A 20,589-nucleotide genomic window follows, 5' to 3' on the forward strand; every position below is an offset into this window, starting at 1 on the left:
GCATCAGTACTTAACAAAAAGAGGAAGCCAGGCTCTCGCTCCCACATGGGCTTTGCGGTCACTGGTCACTTCCAATTAGCTCCTACCACCAGCTAATGCTTGCTGTCAGCCAGAAACAAGGAGCACTGGAGAAAACGAAGTTCCACGCAGAGACTTTGGTTTTTTTTCAGTGGTACTACAATGGCCTGCGGGAAAGGGAAGCATCCCTGCTGAACCCAGGTAACTGCATTAGGTAACGCTGCCAGGGCTGGGCACAGCTCTGCTCCAAGCAAAAAGCAGTTCTTGGGATGCCTTAGACAAGATTTAGCTGCACTCCCCAATGAAAAGGATGGACGCAGGACATGCTGCCAGCTCCAAAGAACCAGCATTTCTCCCCTCAACAACCCTCCTATGCACAGCAGTCCCTGCAGGCTGTAAATAAACCCCTTTGCCATAGCAGTGCTCACCTTCTCCAGCCTGCTGGCTCCTCACTTCCAAGCGCACCTCCAAACCCCTCAACCCGGAGAGGGCCAAAGCCCCACAAGGATGCTTTGCCTGCAAATTCCATTAACAAATTGGGTTTATTTACCAAAACAAGGCAGAAAACTCTGCCAGCTCCTGCTGTATTTTGGCAAGCTTTTTCCTTCCCCGCGGTCATGGAGGTTGAGCACCACAGTGCTCATGGCAACTGTGGCTTCAGCTTTAACACACATATCACAGAATCCCAGAATGGTTTGGGTTGGAAGGGACCTTGAAGCTCAGCCAGTTCCAACCCCCTGCCACAGGCAGGGACACCTTCCACTAGAGCAGCTTGCTCCAAGCCCCATCCAACCTGGCTGGATAATAAAGACATAATCATTAACTCAATAAGTCTCTGCAGCCAAGTTGAAAGCAGGCTTGCTCTCAATGATGCCATTACTATTATTATTATTATTATAGCATTTTCTCATATAAGATGGTTTCCAATAAAGGCAACTTGCAGCCTTATCAACATCAACGTCAAGATACAAACCACCAAGAATACAGACTTTAGCTCATCTAGAACTGATTCATCATCCCTCAAAGGTGACTTTTAAACCTAAGCCAAACTTTATTATTGCTTACATTTCATTGTAACTTGGGCATTAGACTGATTTCTTGGAAAACACTGCTGTATTTGAAATAAAATAGAAGTTCTTTTTCTATAGCCTACTGATTCAATCCTGAGTGACTCTTGAATGAAAATTGGTTATTGAGGAAAGCTGGACATGTGCTTTATGATTATCTAAAGACATATTTATAATACTATATTATTACAGTGTACAGGAGGAACAAACCAAGCTTTTATTGCAAGACTTCTCCTTCATTCTACCAACACTTTAGAAAAGCAATTTCATTGCCTTTAGCAGAAGTATTGCATCTGTACCAAGAACAACAATACTGCAGTACAGGAAGGATGTGTGCAAGAGCTATGGGCATGAACTCAGTACTAGCCTTGCAGTTCCCTTATCCTGAGGATGCTTAATGGACACCTTTACATTGATGAAATACTAGGAACATGGTGCCAGGTTTGGCCTGCAGTGTTACTTGGTGACTTCAGTGGACCTGGCAGAGCTAGGCTGTAGCTTTGGAGAGGATTTAGCCCTTGGTGTCTCCTTTTTGCTTTTAAAGAGCAGCGGTGCAAATGCTCTGAGAGCAACACCGTGCTTGCCTTTAAACAAAACAGAACTTGGTGTTTGCCAGGTAATTCAGAGCCCTGGCCGAGCTTAAGCCATGATTTCTGCTACTGACCTTACGCAAACACCACATCCCCACACAGCCTACAATGGAGTAAAGGAAATTACCTTTCCTAAAGCCAGTTTACTGCCACCATGTCGGGAGCCCCATGGAGCAGCTGCAACAAGAGCGAGCACTGGTTTCTCGCCTCATGCAAGTGTCTGAAGTGCCTCTTTCCAAGGATCACTGTGTCTCTACACCTACTCATGTTCCCGAGCGCCTGTCCGGACACTGCACGCAACGTGGAAGGATGGTCCAGCCCAAAAGCATGGTGTAACCTGTCACAAACCTCCACGCCAACCATGAGATCCAGGATTAAAGACAGAAATTGACCTATTTAAAAAAATAAATCTGCTATTTCTAGAGGTTTTTTCCTATTATTTCCCTCTGAGAAGCAAGTTAGAATCATAGAATCACAGAATCATAGAATCATTAGGGTTGGAAAGGACCTTAAGATCATCCAGTTCCAACCCCCGAATTATCAATAACATGCTGCAGAGAACAATGACAATGAATGTATTTGCCAACTGTACACTGGAATAAACTCATGGAAAGAAGGGTATAACCAGTAGACAGTATTGAGAGCCAGATCTCAACATGACTGTAAAGCTATCTCAGGAAAGGCCTCCTGTAACACTAGTAGGTAGTAGATAACTAGCTCATCTTTTGGAAGAAAGCATCTTTCTTTTGAATGTTTGGAATTTATGGTTGATTTGCACTTTTTTCTCTGACAGGTTTTGAGCACGTGGATGAAAATGCAGGAAAATAAGTAGAACTATCAGAGAAACGATGACTAAGTACAGCTTAAGGGAACTTCCAGCACCCTGCGATGGTGGGGTTCTCTTACTGCAAGAACACACCTCCCAGACCAACGTTCATAATGTTAAATATTAACAATCTTAAACTGCATAATTCATGCTAATCTGGGAAGCCTTTTGCCTAAACTGAAGCTGATGGGGTTGTTTTACTTCTCAAACTGTTACAATCCTACATTAGCCACTTGCCGTTCAACACAGCATATGTGTCAAACAGCTCTACAAGGTACCCGGGTATCTGTTCATTTCCACAAGCTGCTTAATATTCTGCTTTTTCCCTTAGTCAAGATGGGTTTTGTAGTTCATTTCCTCAGCTCTCCACTGCTGGTGCAGTGATCCATCATTACTCGTAGAAATGATGGAGGAAGAAAACTCAATTTAAATCTGGATTACAGTGCTGAGGAAACGTAAGTACAGCCATAGGAAAAGCAGGCCAGAGAATACATACAAAACTTGGAAGAACAGCCAACAGGAGCACGCACACACAAAATGCCTTATCTATAGGAAAACAGTGTCACGTTTGGTTTTGTCTGTGCTTTCTCTTTGTGAAGGTCTCCCTCAAATGTCGATGACCCCTTTGATGTGAACTGGCAGAAGGCCACAGTTTTCAATAACAGCAGAACCAGCATCTTTTCAAGCATCTGTTACGGTCTGGAAAAGGGTGAGAGGGCAAAAATACTTATTCTTGGTTATAATGAGGACAAATACAGGCTCCAAGGCTTTTTACATGAGGTGAGTCACATACTGGGCACTGCTCATAGCGAGAACACTTCTGTCGTGAGAGACAAAGCACAAGGCAGCACACGCTGCCTTTGGGGACCAAGCAAATGCCTTTTCAGAGGTGATTTTGAAGGAATCATTTCAGAAACAAGAAGACTCACACACCATTTGGGTTTCTTGCACTTTAAGGGAGAAAAAACATCTGAATAATGGAAATGGAAGTGTCTACCAACGACATTAAATAGCAGGAGAACACGTTGATATGGGCAGTTAATATGCTGTGGCCAATGTTCCTCTGTTTAGTTCCCCAGATCTGCAAGAGTCTGGGCTGCAAACACACAAGTTCAACAGCATCAGAGCCAAACTGTGCAATGAAGAGCTGAGTGAATGGCCAAATCAATGTGGATTCAACCCCAAAATAGCAGCATTTCACATCCATAAAATCTCTGCAAGGTTGGGATGGCAGGCAGGGAGTCTGGGTAGCAATGAATCTGAGATGGTCAGCTTGGATTCTGCAACCCACACATCAACATGTAGCTGTAACAAGACAGTGTTAGGGAATAGTAAGTGCTTGTCTAACACAACATGAGATTGAATGGAGTCACCATCCCAACTCAGCCTCATTAAGGAGGTCAGTACACGTCCTTCAATGCACTGCTCCAGGGCTAGCTAGGTTAGATGTGAAATGAGTTATTTAATCCAACAGCTTTGCGTTAAAGTGCTAGAATACAATACCATACACACTGGAAATGATAAAAATTAAGTGTCATTTGATAGAGAAACCTAATTTACAGTAATTATTCATGTCTGCAGAATACATATGACAAAACCAAGGGAAATTATAAATCCTATAAATAGCCTCACTGGAGAACAGCTGGTTATACCCCATACAATAACCAAGCATTTATACCCATCCACACGCTTCTGCATCACCAAGAAGATGGCAATTGCAAGCTTGAAATTCAGTTTAGATCCATGAAAAGTACAAAAGGAGAATGAGAGGAAATGGAAATGCCAGAGCAGCTGGACCCCACGCTTTCCATTACTGTGTTAATGCTGGAAGCTGAGGCTAAAGGAAAACCCTGAATTTCAGTGTTCACCATCACTCAAATGCTCAGTGTTGTTTTCATGACCATATTCTACACGTGCTACAATTTATTGCTGCATCCCAAGGTAAAGGTGCAGATGCAAACTGGAAAACACATCACTCAGTTTGTGCAAAGGGATGCACGCAAATATAGCCTGGCCCTGACCTGGCAGCAGCTTGGCACTGAGTGGGAATGAAGCTTGGCCACCTTTACCACCCATCCTCCTGGAAGATCTGTTCCAGCATCGGAATCAGTAACAGCCCAGGAAAAACAATTTCTGCCTTCCCTTCCTCTCCCTTCAACTTGGGGATAAAATACTTTGGTCTCAGAATCAAAGGATTATATAGGCTGGAAAAGACCTTTATGATCATCGAGTCCAACCGTTAACCCAGCACTGCCAAGTCCAGCACTAAACCATGTCCCTAAGCGTCGCATCTACATGGCTTTTAAACACCTCCAGGGATGGTGACTCCATCACTACCCTGAGCAGCCTGTGCCAGTGCTTGACATCTTCTTCCAAACACATACAGAAACACTGAAAAGCCCAATACAGAATGGTAATTGCTGAATCAGAAGAAGATGCTCCTGCTACACCAGCATCATGGAAAGGTTTGGGTTGAAGGGACCTTAAAGCTCCTCCAGCTCCAACCCCTGCCACGGGCAGGGACCCCTTCCACTAGAGCAGCTTGCTCCAAGCCCCTGTGTCCAACCTGGCCTTGAACACTGCCAGGGATGGGGCAGCCACAGCTTCTCTGGGCACCCTGTGCCAGCGCCTCAGCACCCTCACAGGGAAGAGCTTCTGCCTAAGAGCTCATCTCAGTCTCCCCTCGGGCAGGTTAAAGCCATTCCCTCGGCCTGCCCCTGCAGGCCCTTGTCCAAAGCCTCTCTCCAGATTTCCTGCAGCCCCTTCAGGCACTGGAGCTGCTCTAAAGCCTCACCAGATCCTTCTATTTTGTGCTAAGACTGGTCTGTGTATATTTAAACATCAAACCAGTTGTAACCTCTGTAAGGAGTTTTCCTGCTTTTCTCACGCAGTTGTGTCAAATATGTACTCAAAATATGACCAGTTTATCAAAAAAACATTTACTAAAAATAGGTAATTGTGAATATTCATTACAGGAAAATTGGCATCAGCAATACTACACTGAGCTCCTGACACAGAATGGTACCTAAAGTTCACAAGAATTGACAGGTAAGGTGACATGAAGCAAGAGGTGGACCCTTCAACTAGTCAATGAGACATTTTACATTAAAAATCATAGAATCACAGAATAGTTCGGGTTGGAAAGGACCTAACATCATCTAGTTCCAACCCCCTGCCATGGGCAGGGACACCTCACACTGAACCATGGCACCCAAGGCTCTGTCCAACCTGGTCTTGAACACTGCCAGGGATGGAGCATTCACAACCTCCCTGCGCAGCCCATTCCAGTGCCTCACCACCCTCACAGGAAAGAATTTCCTCCTTAGATCCAAAATGTGTGTTTAAATGTCTGTGCATGTACACACGTGTGCACACTCACGTTAATCTACTCACACAACATATAAATGCACTGCAAACCTGTTATCATTTTTCTCTGTAAAGTCACCTATCAGACATCCATGGTCAAGAAAAATACCTTTGTGAAGACAAAACTGAACTGAAAATCATTTTTCCACTCAGAATTCATGATATCACCAGAGACATCTCAGTAATCATAAATGTCAATTACAGACACTGGCTTAAGAACTGACCTTTGCATTGAGCCTCCCCCTGAAAAGAAATGTGATTAGAAAACAAACAATTGCTGCCCAACAAATCTTTGTGGCTTTGCACAGGACTGATGGGAATTGATGTGTTCCATTGCTCTCAAACTGGAGTGAAGGGATGGCTTCTGGGGGAAGGTTAATCCCTGAACTTGTCTTACATAGTGAAAACCTGGCCCATCTGGATCCTCGTAATGCCTGGGACAAGGTCTACTATGGAAGACATGGAGGGGTCACCTATCCTAGCACATTTCCTCCTGTAGCAGAAATATTGATGTGAATGAAGTCCGAATGGGGACCTTTGGGTAGGGAGGTACCAGGAATGCTGGCAGGACAAAGCCGTGGCAGCTGGACCTGGTAATCCCAATCCCACCATACGCACAGGCAACTGTTCAAGGCATTGAGGTGGAGAAAGCAAAAGATTCATTGATGCCATTAAGGGATGATGGTGGGAAGAGGAAGAGTAGAACTGGAGCTGTTCAGCATCCTCACCTGGCAGGGAACAACAGACACTGAATACATCAAGTGCTGCTAATGAATTCCCATAGAAATAGGACAGACTAAAGAGACACAAGATCACCCCCAAGTCCCAAAGGGAACCAAGGGCACATCCAACAGCAAGCACATGTTCACCAACCTGTGCAGCAGAGGAGATGTGATGTGGGCTTCACAGCAGGCGCTTCTTGTTCTCCTGCCCCAGCAGCAACCGCAGACCCATCACATGGACACACGTGTCCGGACCCTTGTGAGGATGTCAGCATGACAAAGTGTGAGTGATACCGCTTTGGTTAAAATCAAATTACCTTCTCTGTCTGTGTTGCCTCTTGTGCTTGGCTTTGCAACAAACTGTCACAAGAAACCCACATTGCATTGGGATGCTCTTGTACAGAACTCTTTGGAGTACAAAGGAAGAGAGCACACAACAGGAAAATTAACAGCCTTCGCAGGTTTGTTCACTGCTTAGAGACTGTAACTGCATTCGTTTCTGGATTTGCTTAAGTGTGTTTTTACAGCACTTTGAGGAGGGCAATGATTCGTTCCGGCTGGGTTTCCTACGAGTTACAGCCTAGAAGCTGTTAGATTGTAAAAACGGTGACAATTTGGGTCTGGATGTGAATCTAAAAGTGATTTTCAATTCCCAGTCTCAGCTTGCATATCCGTAAAACACACGCACAGATGAGATTTAGAGGTTGTACTGCAAGGCCATCTGAAAGCACAGCCCTTGCTTGAGGAGTCTCGCAGGGCCGAGTTATAACACTTGCATGAGCACAGGCGTTTGCTAAGGACGTGTGAAAACAAACACATTATCAGCAATACGTTTACAAGCAGGCAGTTAAAGCCTCTTCCCATCCTTTAGAAAGTAAATGGAACAGAAAAGAGGAAAACTCACCAGCATTCCTGTGTGATCTCCTGCGCGGGAGCATGAGCGGTCTCTGAAGCAATGTCCGATTAAAGACTTAAAGTTGTAATACGTTACTGATTGTCTGCAGAAAGAATATCTGATTGACTATAGCTAAGGAGCCTTCCCAGCTTGTTCCTCTTAACAGAGATTATACTAATAACCAAACAAATAGGGAAGTGTAGGACAATAACAGTAAATTCTCAGACGCTCCCATAGCTGATGTTATCTCACGCTGCAAGAAGTGTGTTTGCTTGATCCAAACGGTCAAGGCAAAATTACAAGACTGTAACTGACCCTTCGAGCCCCTTTTTATGGGCAGGGCAATCTTTCTGCCTTCGTGACAACAGCGTTGTTTAACTGCTGTGTAAGTCCTGCTTCTGCCAGCTACCTGCATCATGTAGCAGCTACTCGAGGTAGAAAATATTACCTAAAACTCATCTGTTTTCTGAAGAGTTCAGCCAAAACTTAATAGCTTAAAGATAAGTAAGCTGGCATTATGAATATTGACCAAGATGGATGCTTCTAGTGCTGATGATGTGTGTTTTCTATCAGTACTCCACAGGCAGGAACAAGCATACCAGTACGATGAAAGACTTCAGCTTTATCATGGGCTCCCTCAAAACTGCTCAGGAAAAACCAGAGAGTAAGTGTATGTGTAGTGAGGATCATAAAACCCAAGGGAATGGATTTCTTAGACAAGTTTTCAAAATAGTATTTTATTTTTTTGAGTCAGTGGTATATTTAAAAACAACCTAACGTAAGAGTAAAAAGATTGCAGATAGTAAAAAAACAAAGGTGTGATGACAGTAAAAAACGCTAGAGTACAAAGTTAGTTTCTTTCCTCCCTCCCAACACCCCATCCCATCATTGTCCAATATTTCTCAGAGCTTAATATCTGGAACAAAAAAAAAAAAAAGCCTTTTTTTTTTTTTACACTTTCAGCCATTAGGGAATTAAAAATAGGTGAGGCCTTCTTTGCAGGTACATTAATTCATTATTACATGAAAAGTAGGCACCATAAAAATTAAAACATTCTAAAAACCATCATATATACAAATGCTGTACAGAATGATGGCACAAGGACAAAGTGATTCCATTCAGTTCATCTTAATCCACATGAAATATTACACATTACAGAAGAAAAAAAAAAGCTCTTCCCGTTCCTGTACTCACCTGCTAGGTTTGGAATGACCAGGAGTCTCCTATCTGCCTACTCTGGTTCTCTTCCTATGTGCCTGTCAGGAGCTAAAGGGCTTCCTCGATTTACTCATTGACCAAGCCCCAGGAGGAGGGCCAACTGAATGAGAATGAAAATGACTGATCACCAATGACTCATTTTACAATCCCCATTAGCAATCACTTTATTGGTGACTAAAGAGAAGGCATGTGCCTGATTTTCAGCCCCGGGCACAACCGTTATTTGGGGATATCCCATGGCAGCTTCTCCTTCCTGGGAAGCCTACTCCAACGTGCACTGAATTCAATGTGAATATCATCATCGATTCCTATATACACCGAGATTAGGTACAAAATACTCAGCTCATTTTAAACTCCACTGCTACCTAAGCGCTTTAGAGACAAAATATTCAGCTCGCATTTGAATCCCCACAGCTACCTATGTGCCTGAAGTTATTCAGGAGAAGCAGGGAGCAGGTTTAGGAAGAGGGGACTGTCAGTTGATAAAAGCCTCCCAGTCTCAAGTAGAAAACCAGATTTCTTTCAAGTCATGGGAGGGAATAACCCCAGAAAGAGGGGAGATGTAGTGTTGTTTCCGACACGAATGGGTTTCTTACGGAGTTAGAGTCATTGCACGAAGTGTTAGATACTGCACGCCTGAATGAGGTAAACGTTATATACCATAAAATACTTAGGGAAATGAATTGTTACAGCTTTATCTTTGGAAATAAAACCACCCGCTTCCTTCTTCACTGGACAATCCCAGAGTCAACCGACGTTTGCTTCCGAGTTGTCTTTGGAGGAGGAGGTGGGGGAGTCTTGCTGGGGAGCGGAGGTGGCAAGTGCTGGAAGAAACCAATTTTGACAGAGCATGTTAGCAATGAATGGATCTCTGAAACGGTTCCTGTGCCATATATAACAGTGAGAGACAGCAGGGGAGCCCGCAGCCCTCTGCCTCCTGAAAGCTTCTCTGCAGAAATTGCTACTACAAGTAGGGAATGCTCTTGGCCATTAGCTTAAAATGGAATTTCGACTTCAGACAATGGAAAGAATCTCTTCAGGGTTTATGATGAATTAGCTCAGTATATCAGGAAAAATCTTTTGAAAGCACTGGAGAAGTTTATAATTCCCCGCTTTATATCCTGATAAGATATTGATTTCTTGGTCTGTATCGACTGCCCTCAGCCTCTGTGCACTACAAAGCTTAAAAGCCAAGTTGAAGCCACAGCATCGCTGCTTTTCCATTCTTTTTGTGTTTTGCACATTCACAACCCAAATAATTAAACAAAAAAAATAAAAGGAAACCATTTAAAGAGATAAGTAACTTGAAATTTACTGCTACACGTTCAGTTATAATTAAAATATTCAAAACAGAAATCCAGGCTGTTCAAACACACATATTTTAAATCACTTCATATATCACACAGCAGAACAAGTGCACCCTTGCTTAGATTCCCCGGCTAATTGGACAAATTAAAGAAGTCATTATGAAAATTAAGACTTTTTTCATAATGTTCAACCATATCTATGATAAAATCTGTTTCAGATAGAGCTTGAGAACACTGCAGTTCACTCATACACTTTGCAGTCTGGTTTTCCATGGCATTTTGGCTATGCAGGCAGTACAGTTTTCCCATCATGAGGCTGTACTGCAGTGTCACAGCTCAGAAATGCTACTCTGGGTTTGCTTTTTCTTAGCATTCTTTCCCTGCTCAGCCAGCCTTTTGTTTCCTCCAAGTATAAGGTTCTTTTTCATTTCCACTTGTTCATGTCTCAGCGCACCCATCCCAGTTTACCCACTCCATACTGAACCACTGGCTCGTGCATAACGCTTCAAACCCTACACCACACACTGACCCTGCCAAATTTCCTTGATCACCACTACAAGAACGGCCTAAACATCTAAAATGCCTTAGTGTTACACTGCATATACTACGTGGACAAAATAACTGATGAGTTCTCAGTCGCAGCAAGAAACTGGTGTACAAGCAACTGATGAACCGTGTGAAAGTGTAAAACCCAAACCTGCTCCTTTTAAAAGATATCCAAAGGTGGTAGCCAAAAAGAAAAGTGGGGCAGAAGAAGCACGAGAGCCTCCTAATGCTCCTGCAGTGCAGTGGCCAGGAGTCTTCAGAGATGTGTAAGAATAGATGGAAAAAGTATCTTTAAGGTAACTGTCGTGGTTTAAACCCAGCTGGTAATCCAGAACCACGGAGCCACTTCCTCACTCCCCCCCTTTCCTCCCCCCGCTCCCAGAGGGATGGGGAGGAGAATGGAAAGAATGTAACTCCCACTGTTAGAGATAAGAGCAGTCCAGTAACTAAGGTATAACACAAATCACTGCTGCTACCACAAATGATAATAATGATAAGGGAAATAACAAGGGAAGAGAATACAACCGCTCACCACCCGCCGATAGATACCCAGCCCGACCCTAGCTGTGATCCAACCCTTCTGGGTAACTGTCTCCAGTTTATATACTGGGCATGACGTGCTGTGGTATGGAATAGCTCTTGGGTCAGTTTGGGTCAGGTGTCCTGTCTCTGCTTCCTCCCGGCTTCCCCTCCTCCCTGGCAAAGCATGAGGCTCACAAAGTCCTTGGTCAGAGTAAACATTGCTGAGCAGCAACTAAAACCATCGGTGTTATCAGCGCTGTTCCCAGGCTGAAAGTCAAAACCACAGCACTGCACCAGCTACTAAGAAGGAGAAAAATGACTGCTGCTGCTGAACCCAGGACAGTAACTCACTGCCCTCTTCAAAGCAGGTTTTAAGACATAAATCCAGAGTTCTTACGAGATAGCTTTACTAATCACAGACTCGACAGAAAGGTAAGACTGCATACTGCAGAGCCAGGAAGGCTGGATTTTGCCTGGAATATTTTCCTGTGTCCTACTCAGAAAGAGATACTTTCCAACCTGTTTCATAGCTTCCCTCCTTCCTCCTGGTTCTCCCCTATGGCAAACAAACAGGGATCCCAAACTAGCATCAAGTAAGCTATGCCCTAAACCTGTCTCTCCATGTTGTGAAGATCTTCCACTCTCCAGTTCCTCTGCCTCTCCACCACCAATGGAGCAACATACGTACTCTCACCTTTCTCCTTGGGTACAACATGCTATCCCAGTTAGCAACTCAAATCAATTGGCTTTAAGCTGCTACTGAATGAGAATCTCTGCACCAAGAGCATGGCACTGGAGACCAGGTGTGCCTGCCTGGAAAGTGGCATTCCCCTGTCTACCCAGGGAAGCCTCCTGCCTAATGGGCAATGAAGACTTTCGTGTTCACAGTCCAGTTAAAGTTCACCGTCGCTCTTTGGAGGAAGCAACCAGGTTATTAGAACACTGGAGACTTGAAAGCATGATGCTTGAGCAGCATTCATCGATGTGTAAGCAGCATTCATCTCCCAGAGCAGGCTCAATCTGTGCACTATTTATTCATAGAATCACAGAGTGGTTTGGGTGGGAAGGGACCTTAAAGCTCATCCAGTTCCAAGCCCTGCCATAGGCAGGGACACCTTCCACTAAAGCAGGTTGCTCAGCTGGACACAGTGACCCCTGAGTCAGGAAACTAAGTCAACAAACTAATACGAAAAGCAGATAAAATAAGAATTTCATTTTCCTAACTGCAAACCTGAAGGTTTTGTTAATTAAGAAGCCACTGCTATTCTGCCTCTTAAGTAGTACAGTCAGAACCATTAACTATTTCCTCTACCTGACCAAATACTTGTCTTAACCTTTTCAAGGCCAGGGTGGACAGATCCTTGGGTGCCATGGTCTAGTGTGAGGCGTCCCTGCCTGTGGCAGGGGGGTTGGAACTGGATGATCTTAAGCTCCTTTCCAACCCAAAACCATTCTATGATTCTATGATAACCTGCCATGTTGAGGTAGCTGAATCCCTATTAAAGCACCTAAATAAGAGCTGGACTGTCGATTACTCAGCTTTACACATTCAATGATGAACTGCAGATTGCAAAATCAAACTGCTTAGTTACAGCCAGGTACCCAAGCAGGGACTCTGGGCAACCTTTGGGAAATGCTGGTGGTCCTCAGCACATCAGTGTGCAACGTGCCAGAACTCCTTCCAGGGATGACATTAATTCCATAACTAAATAAATGAGGTTTATTAGTTACAAATTCATGACAAAACATCAAACTTTCCTCAGTGCTCTACTCTCAGATGACATCTTTAACTTCCTATTTATCACTAGAAAAAAAGTAACTCTGCTGAAAGCCTCATTTATGAAAATCCATTTTGAATTTAAAAAATAGTATATTGGCAATAATTCTCAATTCTATCAGATCAAAGGCATTCCTCAAACAAATGAGCCTCTCATATTGATCAGAGAACAATCAAATTACCCCTGAAGACCTGCTTCTGAAGAAAAGCTACAATGCAAATACAATGAGAATAAGCTAAATATATATGCTATAAATAACAAGCACAAAACCTACCAGGGCTTAGATTCTGCAAGGAAATTAGGCAGAAAGAAAGAGCAGAGAGAGGTAGATAATTATTATAATTGAATTTACAATTTCCATTAGAAAGTTGGATAAATTTAGTACATGTTCATTTATATAACAAGCTACCAATGAATATATCAAGTAGGATGGGTAATGCTCATTGGGGCAACATTAATTGAGAAATTTGCATGACAAAATGTGTCAACGTGGACCTGGTGCCACTCCAGAGCCAGCCATCACTCCCATTGCTCCCTTTTATCCCAGCAAAGGGAGAAGTTCAAGCACAGTTTTTCTCTCCCTTTAACAGAATACTGAGAAAATCATTATTAGGCTGATGAAGTTCATTTTTGCTACTCTTCCCCTTATTAAACTTTGAAATACAAATCAGAGTTTCCCTCAGTGTCACATTAATGAACGACTGCATTAGAATCAGGTTAGGAAAGGACCTTTTTTTGTTGGTCCACAGCCTTTTTCTTCGGTCCAAGGACCATGAACTTTGCAGGGTTCATGTTTGTATTTCAATGGTTAACTGTGAACCCACCATATCTCAAAGCATGCATTTACTTTGTGACAAAAGGCTAGAGACTGGTTCACATTCAAACCTATTTTGGGCAGAATCCTTGAGTCACGGGTACCTCAGGGGAAGCAGAAACCTTATGTAAAAGGCACATCTGCAACACAGAAGCAATCTGTTCCTTCTGCTTCAAACATGAAATTGCTCCCATTTGTTTGGTTTTCTTTTCCCTGATGCAGGAAAAGAATCAGGTTTAAAGAACATTTGTCTCCATTCTCTTACAGATACAAACTGCACTACATCACACACACTCAGGATGCCCCAGAAATCAATTAAAGAAGATGAAAAATGCATGGTTTTCCTATCCTGTGACGAAGCAAAGTAAGAAATGAGAATGCTTTTCGTTTCCTATCAGAAAATACTATTGAAAACCATCACCACCACCAAAAATCAGACAAGATTTGATTCCCCCAAATGCTCCTTGGGGCACTGCAAGAGATTTCTTCCCAGGTAACTATTTTTGTTTGAAACGAAATGGTCATCAACATGTCAAGCTATAGAGATCCAATCGAAAGCACTTTAGTTGGAAGGATTAACAGATCTAATTAGGTCAGCAGCAGTAGAAATGAGATGTAAATAGGCTGTCAAGTACACGGGGCTGTGTAAATGCTTTCACATCCTGAGCTCTGAGTTGTTCCTTCTCACTTACACCGTTGTTTTTAGTATGGGGGTGAGACACCTGACAAGAAGCAACTTGCTTATTTAATACCTGCAATGAAAAGTAACCCATAGTGTGAAGTCATGTCCGAACAGCACTCCCGTTCTGAAGCAGCAATAATGTGCCAGCAGAGAGAATCAGCCCAAATCCCCTAATTTGAAGCAAATTATCGACAGTTGAAGCTAACTGGCTGTTTGACCCAGGGAGCAAAATTGGACGGAAAATACTAGAGGAAACCAATGGAAAATGACTGTTTAAACTCTGCTGCCATTCTTCATCTATGAGAGTTTCATCTGAATATGCATCATGGCCATCAGCTGCCCATGCTGAGTGTGCTTTGATAAGAGAAGGTAACGTGGGTGAAGAAGAAGCTCCCCATGACCCGGCTTCAGTGTGCTCTTGAGCCCAGAACCCCCCCGTGTGCTGGGCTGCACCCCCAGAGCGTGAGCAGCAGCTCAGGGAGGGGATCCTGCCCCTCTGCTGTGCTCTGGGGAGACCCCCCTGCAGCCCTGATCCAGCTCTGGGGCAGCAGCACAAGAGGGATGTGGAGCTGTTGGAGTGAGGCCAGAGGAGGCCATGGAGATGCTGCGAGGGCTGGAGCAGCTCTGCTCTGGAGCCAGGCTGAGAGAGCTGGGCTGGGGCAGCCTGGAGAAGAGAAGGCTCCTGAAGGGGAGACCTGAGAGCAGCTCCAGTGCCTAAAGGGGCTGCAGGTAACCTGGAGAGGGGCTTGGGACAAGGGCCTGTAGGGACAGGCCAAGGGGAATGGCTTTAACCTGCCCGAGGGGAGACTGAGATGAGCTCTTAGGCAGAAGCTCTTCCCGGTGAGAGTGCCCAGAGAAGCTGTGGCTGCCCCATCCCTGGCAGTGTTCAAGGCCAGGTTGGACACAGGGGCTTGGAGCAAGCTGCTCTAGTGGAAGGGGTCCCTGCCCGTGGCAGAGGGTTGGAATTGGAGGAGCTTTAAGGTCTCTTCCCAAACCATTCCATGATTCTATGTGCTCCCTGATTTCTCTCTGTCCCCCCTCTAGTGGCAGGGGTTGGAGCTGGAGGAGCTTTAAGGTCCCTTCCAGTACAAACCAGTCTGTGACTCTATGATTTTTCCCTTCGTGCTCTTTGGCAGGACCCTGGTTGGGGGATCAGTGGGACATTCCCTGGAGGGACGTTCCGATGGGGCTGACGGCAGCAGATGAGGGAGGAGAGCTTGCCCTAGCAGAGATCTCCCCTTACAAGGGGAGTACCTTGCTCCTGGTGCCTGCCATCTGTGTTAAACCACAGCTAATGCCATTTTCCCTGTGTTGAACCGCATTCCTGCATGAGGAGGCTATTAGTATTTGAGACCGCGCTGGCTAACTCGATTTGCAAAAGCACTGCCTTCCTGCTCTGGCTCGTACAGAAACAGACCTCCAGGGCTATGAGCAATACCCTCAGAATTAGGTTTCCACTCCAGGCTCAGACTGTATTTCTCACTGAAGGCCTGGGTCCTGCGAGAGCAATAAAGAAATGGATTAAGAATCGCGCAGAGCAAACCCCGCAGCCTGATCCCACACTGATCCCACGGCCCCTTCCCAAACAAAATCAAGGGTGCTGCTCAGGGACACAGCGTGGGCTCCATCCCTTTGGGCAGGCAGAAGGAGAACCCATTTTTCCCTCAAATCCCTGTAATAAGCAGTGGCAGCGCATTGATTGTGAGACTTATTAAAAAGTGACTCTGAGCTTTTTAGGCATTCTTTGCCTGGGAGAAAGCTTAACCCACCAAAGCCTGGCTGAGGAGGGAAGTGCTGGAGACTGCACTGGAGGAAGGGCTTGCCGTGCTTCCCATGTCCTACAGGCCAAAATAATGAAGAGATGATAAATAAACCCCCAGTTTAGCTTTTTCTTTTGGGCACATTATATACTGCTGGGTATCATGGGAAACCTTTTGGTCTGAGAGCCTGGGTTTGAAAATCCAGAGTATCAGAGAGGAGACATTTCTTTCCATTTGTAAGCAAACGCAGCCCACAAAGTCAACTTCATAATTTAATATAACTGATTATATTAATATAATATTAATGCATATAATTATAGAATTATTTAATCATAGAATAGTTAGGGTTGGAAAGGACCTTAAGATCATCAAGTTCCAACCCCCTGCCATGGGCAGGGACACTTCACACTAAACCATAGCACCCAAGGCTCTGTCCAACCTGGCCTTGAACACTGCCAGGGATGGAGCATTCACAACCTCCCTGGGCAGCCCATTCCAGTGCCTCACCACCCTAACAGGAAAGAATTTCCTCCTTAGATCCAATCTAAACTTCCCCTGTTTCAGTTTGAACCCGTTACCCCTTGTCCTATCACTCCAGTCACTAATGAAGAGTCCCTCCCCAGCATCCCTATAGGCCCCCAGGGCTTGGAGCAAGCTGCTCTAGTGGAAGGTGTCCCTGCCCGTGGCAGAGGGTTGGAATTGGAGGAGCTTTAAGGTCTCTTCCCAAACCATTCCATGATTCTATGTGCTCCCTGATTTCTCTCTGTCCACATCAGGACAATATATTTGCTGAAGCCTTTAAGATCCCATTTTGCTCAGTGCAGCTAATGTGAGACACAATGATATACGATGGTGCATGCATCATAACACATGAACAACTGCCCTGGTTTTCCTTTCTATCTCAACACTTCCATTATACCCAGATAACCAGTCTCATGCTCCTCGTGCAACAGGATCCCAGAGACACAAAATAAACTCCACTGTCATCAGCCAGGCGAGACCGTTCTGGTCCTCACTTTCAGCCTCTGCTGTCCCTCCTTGCCAAGCTCTCTATCTATGCTGGATTGATCGATATGCTCTCATCCAAACCATTATCTGAAGCTTAGTAAGTGTTATAGCCAATATTATAAATCTAAGTGCTCCTTTGCCTATTTTCTTTGAGTTTCCCTTCTCGCTGTGAATACAAAGCAGGGGGGTGATTGGTATGCAAGGGTATGGATGAACCCATAAAGGATGATAACTGCCTGAAGGAATCCCTTGATGTAATAATAATCCTTGAAGGAGTCATAGACTTCTTTTTTTTACGATCCCATATATTGTCAAGAGCATTTTTAGCAGAACAAATCATAGAGCGCAAGAATGCATACATAAGGGTTTCAGTTAACAACAGGTAGAGGACAATCAGAAAAATGTAATTAGAAGATCACCTGGGTAAAAGACTTAAGGTGGACCAAGTTAACAGTGGTGTCCAAATAATCTACGATCACCACCTCACACACTAAATGACATTATTGCCTGCAGCTTGATTTGATCATAGAATCATGGAATGGTTTGTGTTGGAAGGGACCTTAAAGCTCATCCAGTTCCAACCCCTGCCACAGGCAGGGACACCTTCCACTAGAGCAGCTTGCTCCAAGCCCCTGTGTCCAACCTGGCCTTGAACACTGCCAGGGTTGTGTTTGATGTATTTGATGCAAATATCACTGCGTGCTTCTCAGTTCACTACAGCAGCTTTTTCTGGCTTTCATAACTGACTGCAAGGCAACCAGAGCAAACAGTGTAGTAATTTCTCTTACAGGGAAATGTTTCTATTCTAAACGCTACTAAGATAATCTTATCTACAATATTTTAAACTGATTTTTCTTCACTGATACAAAGCCTGTGTAATTTAAATGATGATCAGTTTACTAGACAGAGAGTTATAAAGTTATGAAATATGTAGCTATTTGACCCATGAAACAGAAAGCATTAAAAACTGTGGAGTGGGATTTAATCACAGCAGTAATAAGAATTTATCCATCTGATCTTTCATGCCCTGCACTACTCATTTTCTTGATGTTCTTTAACAGCTTCCTTCCTATAAGCCTGATGAAATAGATGTGCAGAGTGATTGTTATAAGACTAGAAGCCTTCCCTAAAATTAATTCTAAGACTAATACATGTGGCTTTGTGACAAATCTGCTTTAGCTCCATTTTGCAGACTTTGAATGCATATTTCCTCCTCTTGGAAGGTTTATAGAAATACAGATGCTGAAGGAAAGCTTGGACAGTGAGCTAATGATGTACAGCCTGTATTTGATTGCATTTCTAAGGTATGCTTAAATCCTGAGGGCCTTCAACACTGGATGTTACACAATGGGCTCCATCTCTATTATAAAATATATGAAAAGAAAGTGGAGGGAATCTGAGCAATGAAGACTGCAAAGAGGAAAAATACTGAGCTGAATCAAACTTTGCAAAAAACAACAGTATATTGCTTCTATTTTTATGAACTTCCATTAAATGATGCAGAAACCCTGCTCATGACAGGTACAGGAGCTACACAAGGTCACATCCTCAATAGCAACGTGACCAAGGCTGGAAGCTGAGTTGTCTTCAGGTCTGGGCTTCAACCATCACAGCATGATGGCATTTGCAGGCAGTACAGTGAATATCAAGCATTCGGCCATGAGTGGAAGCTCCTCAAACAGCCTCATAGAATAGTTTGGGTTGGAAGGGACCTACAAAGCTCATCCAGTCCAATCCTCCTGCAATGAGCAGGGACATCTTCAACTAGATCAAGTTGCCCAGAACCACATCCAGCCTGGTCTTGAATGGTTCCAAGGATGGTGCAGCAAGAAAAAGGAAACTGGCTATTGGGATTTTACTCCTCACCCTGTGTTTTATCATCTCACTGTTAGTGCTTTTCAGCTGAAGAGTGAACTCTCATTAACAATACTGAGCTACTACCAGCACCTATATCATAAGAACTGAATTTACTACCCTGGAGCTCACACAAGAGGCAGTTTGAGAAACTGGAAACCTCATTTGAATTCCTGAGGTTTCTTCATGGAGATGGATTCCTCAGACCCGACTCCTCGCAGCCCTCCTGCAATTTTCCACTTAGAGGCCTGAATTCAGGTCAAGCGAGAGGTGGCCCCTGAGAGAGAAGCCTGGGAAATGGGTAAGAGCTCAGTACATTTTGATGGGAATTAGAGGAAAAGGGGTTGCAAAAAACCTCAGTGAAAGTATTTACTGAAACCATCCAGCCATGGGGAAGAACTGAGAAGGGAGGATGAGAGCAGAGAATTCCTCAATGTATGCACAAAACGTGTAAAACTTGGTGGGTTTAATGACACTATTCATATTCCTGAGGTTAATTCTATATTTGCTTTTTTTCATCATTCAGAATGAAAACACCAAATTCCTGCAGCAATGCAGTTACAAGTTCAATCATGGAAAAGCTGGACTTGTGTAGTGCTGCGCACTGTGACAGTCTGTCTTAAACAGAACTATTCCAGCGCTAAAACTGAGCTCCTAAACTCATGGAATGCTTTGGGTTGGAAGGGAACTTAAAGCTCCTCCAGCTCCAACCCCTGCCACGGGCAGGGACCCCTTTCACTAGAGCAGCTTGCTCCAAGCCCCTGTGTCCAACCTGGCCTTGAACACTGCCAGGGATGGGGCAGCCACAGCTTCTCTGGGCACCCTGTTCTCCTCTGCTGAGATCAGAAATGCTTTCTCTAAGCATGACATTTACTGAAAAGCAGATTACTCAATAGAAGTTCATTGCAGAGAAACACTGCAAACCACCCCTGCAAACAAATAAGAATCACTACCACTGGGTGCTTCTGCACAAAACAACAGCTTGGCCAAAGTTACACGTTCCAAAGTGGAAGAGAAGAAAAGCCCTGGTACTGGGTTTGCGTGGCAGGATGTTGCCATCAGGGGGACTAAAGGGGTGGCTTCTTTGAGAAGCTGCTAGAAGCTTCCCCCAGCTGGCCCCAGGATGGCCCTGCTGCTGTGATAATGTACTGAAGAAGGGGGAAAACCTGCATAACAGCTACTGCAGCCAAAGATAAGAGTAAGAAGGCCAGGTTGGACAGAGGGTGCCATGGTTTAGTGTGAGGTGTCCCTGCCCATGGCAGAGGGGTTGGACCTGGATGATCTTAAGGTCCTTTCCGACCCAAATCATTCTATGATTCTATGTGAGAGGAACAGCCCTGCACACCACAAGGTGTGTGGAGAAAGAGAGGAAGAGACCATGGTGGTCCATGGTGGAGCAGGTATCAACCTGCAGCCCAGGGAGGACTCCGCAGCAGAGCAGGGGGATGCCAAAGGAGGCTGTGACCCCATGCTGGAGCAGTTCATGAAGAACTGCAGCCCATGGGAAGGACTCACGCTGAAGAAGTCCCTGGAGGACCATCTGCTGTGGGAGGGACCCCATGGTAAAGGGGGTAAGAATGTGAGAAGTCCTCCCTTGATGTGGAAGGAGCAGCGGA

General features: G+C 44.5%; 1 protein-coding gene across 2 annotated transcripts in view; it reads right to left on the minus strand.

Moving 5' to 3' along the window:
• Window positions 1-8,205: 8,205 nt before the first annotated feature.
• DOCK1 (dedicator of cytokinesis 1) overlaps window positions 8,206-20,589 on the minus strand; it is a 315,311-nt gene continuing 302,927 nt past the window's right edge. For both annotated transcript variants that reach the window (XM_062635214.1, XM_062635213.1), the window contains exon 52: window positions 8,206-9,526. In XM_062635214.1, coding sequence (XP_062491198.1) covers window positions 9,431-9,526 — 96 coding nt within the window. In that variant the 3' untranslated portion in view covers window positions 8,206-9,430. The remainder of the gene's footprint in view (window positions 9,527-20,589) is intronic.

This window comes from Pezoporus occidentalis, unplaced genomic scaffold (genome assembly GCF_034315485.1).
Source record: "Pezoporus occidentalis ecotype Australia unplaced genomic scaffold, CSIRO_AGI_Poc_V1 ctg45, whole genome shotgun sequence".
NCBI lineage: Eukaryota > Metazoa > Chordata > Aves > Psittaciformes > Psittacidae > Pezoporus > Pezoporus occidentalis.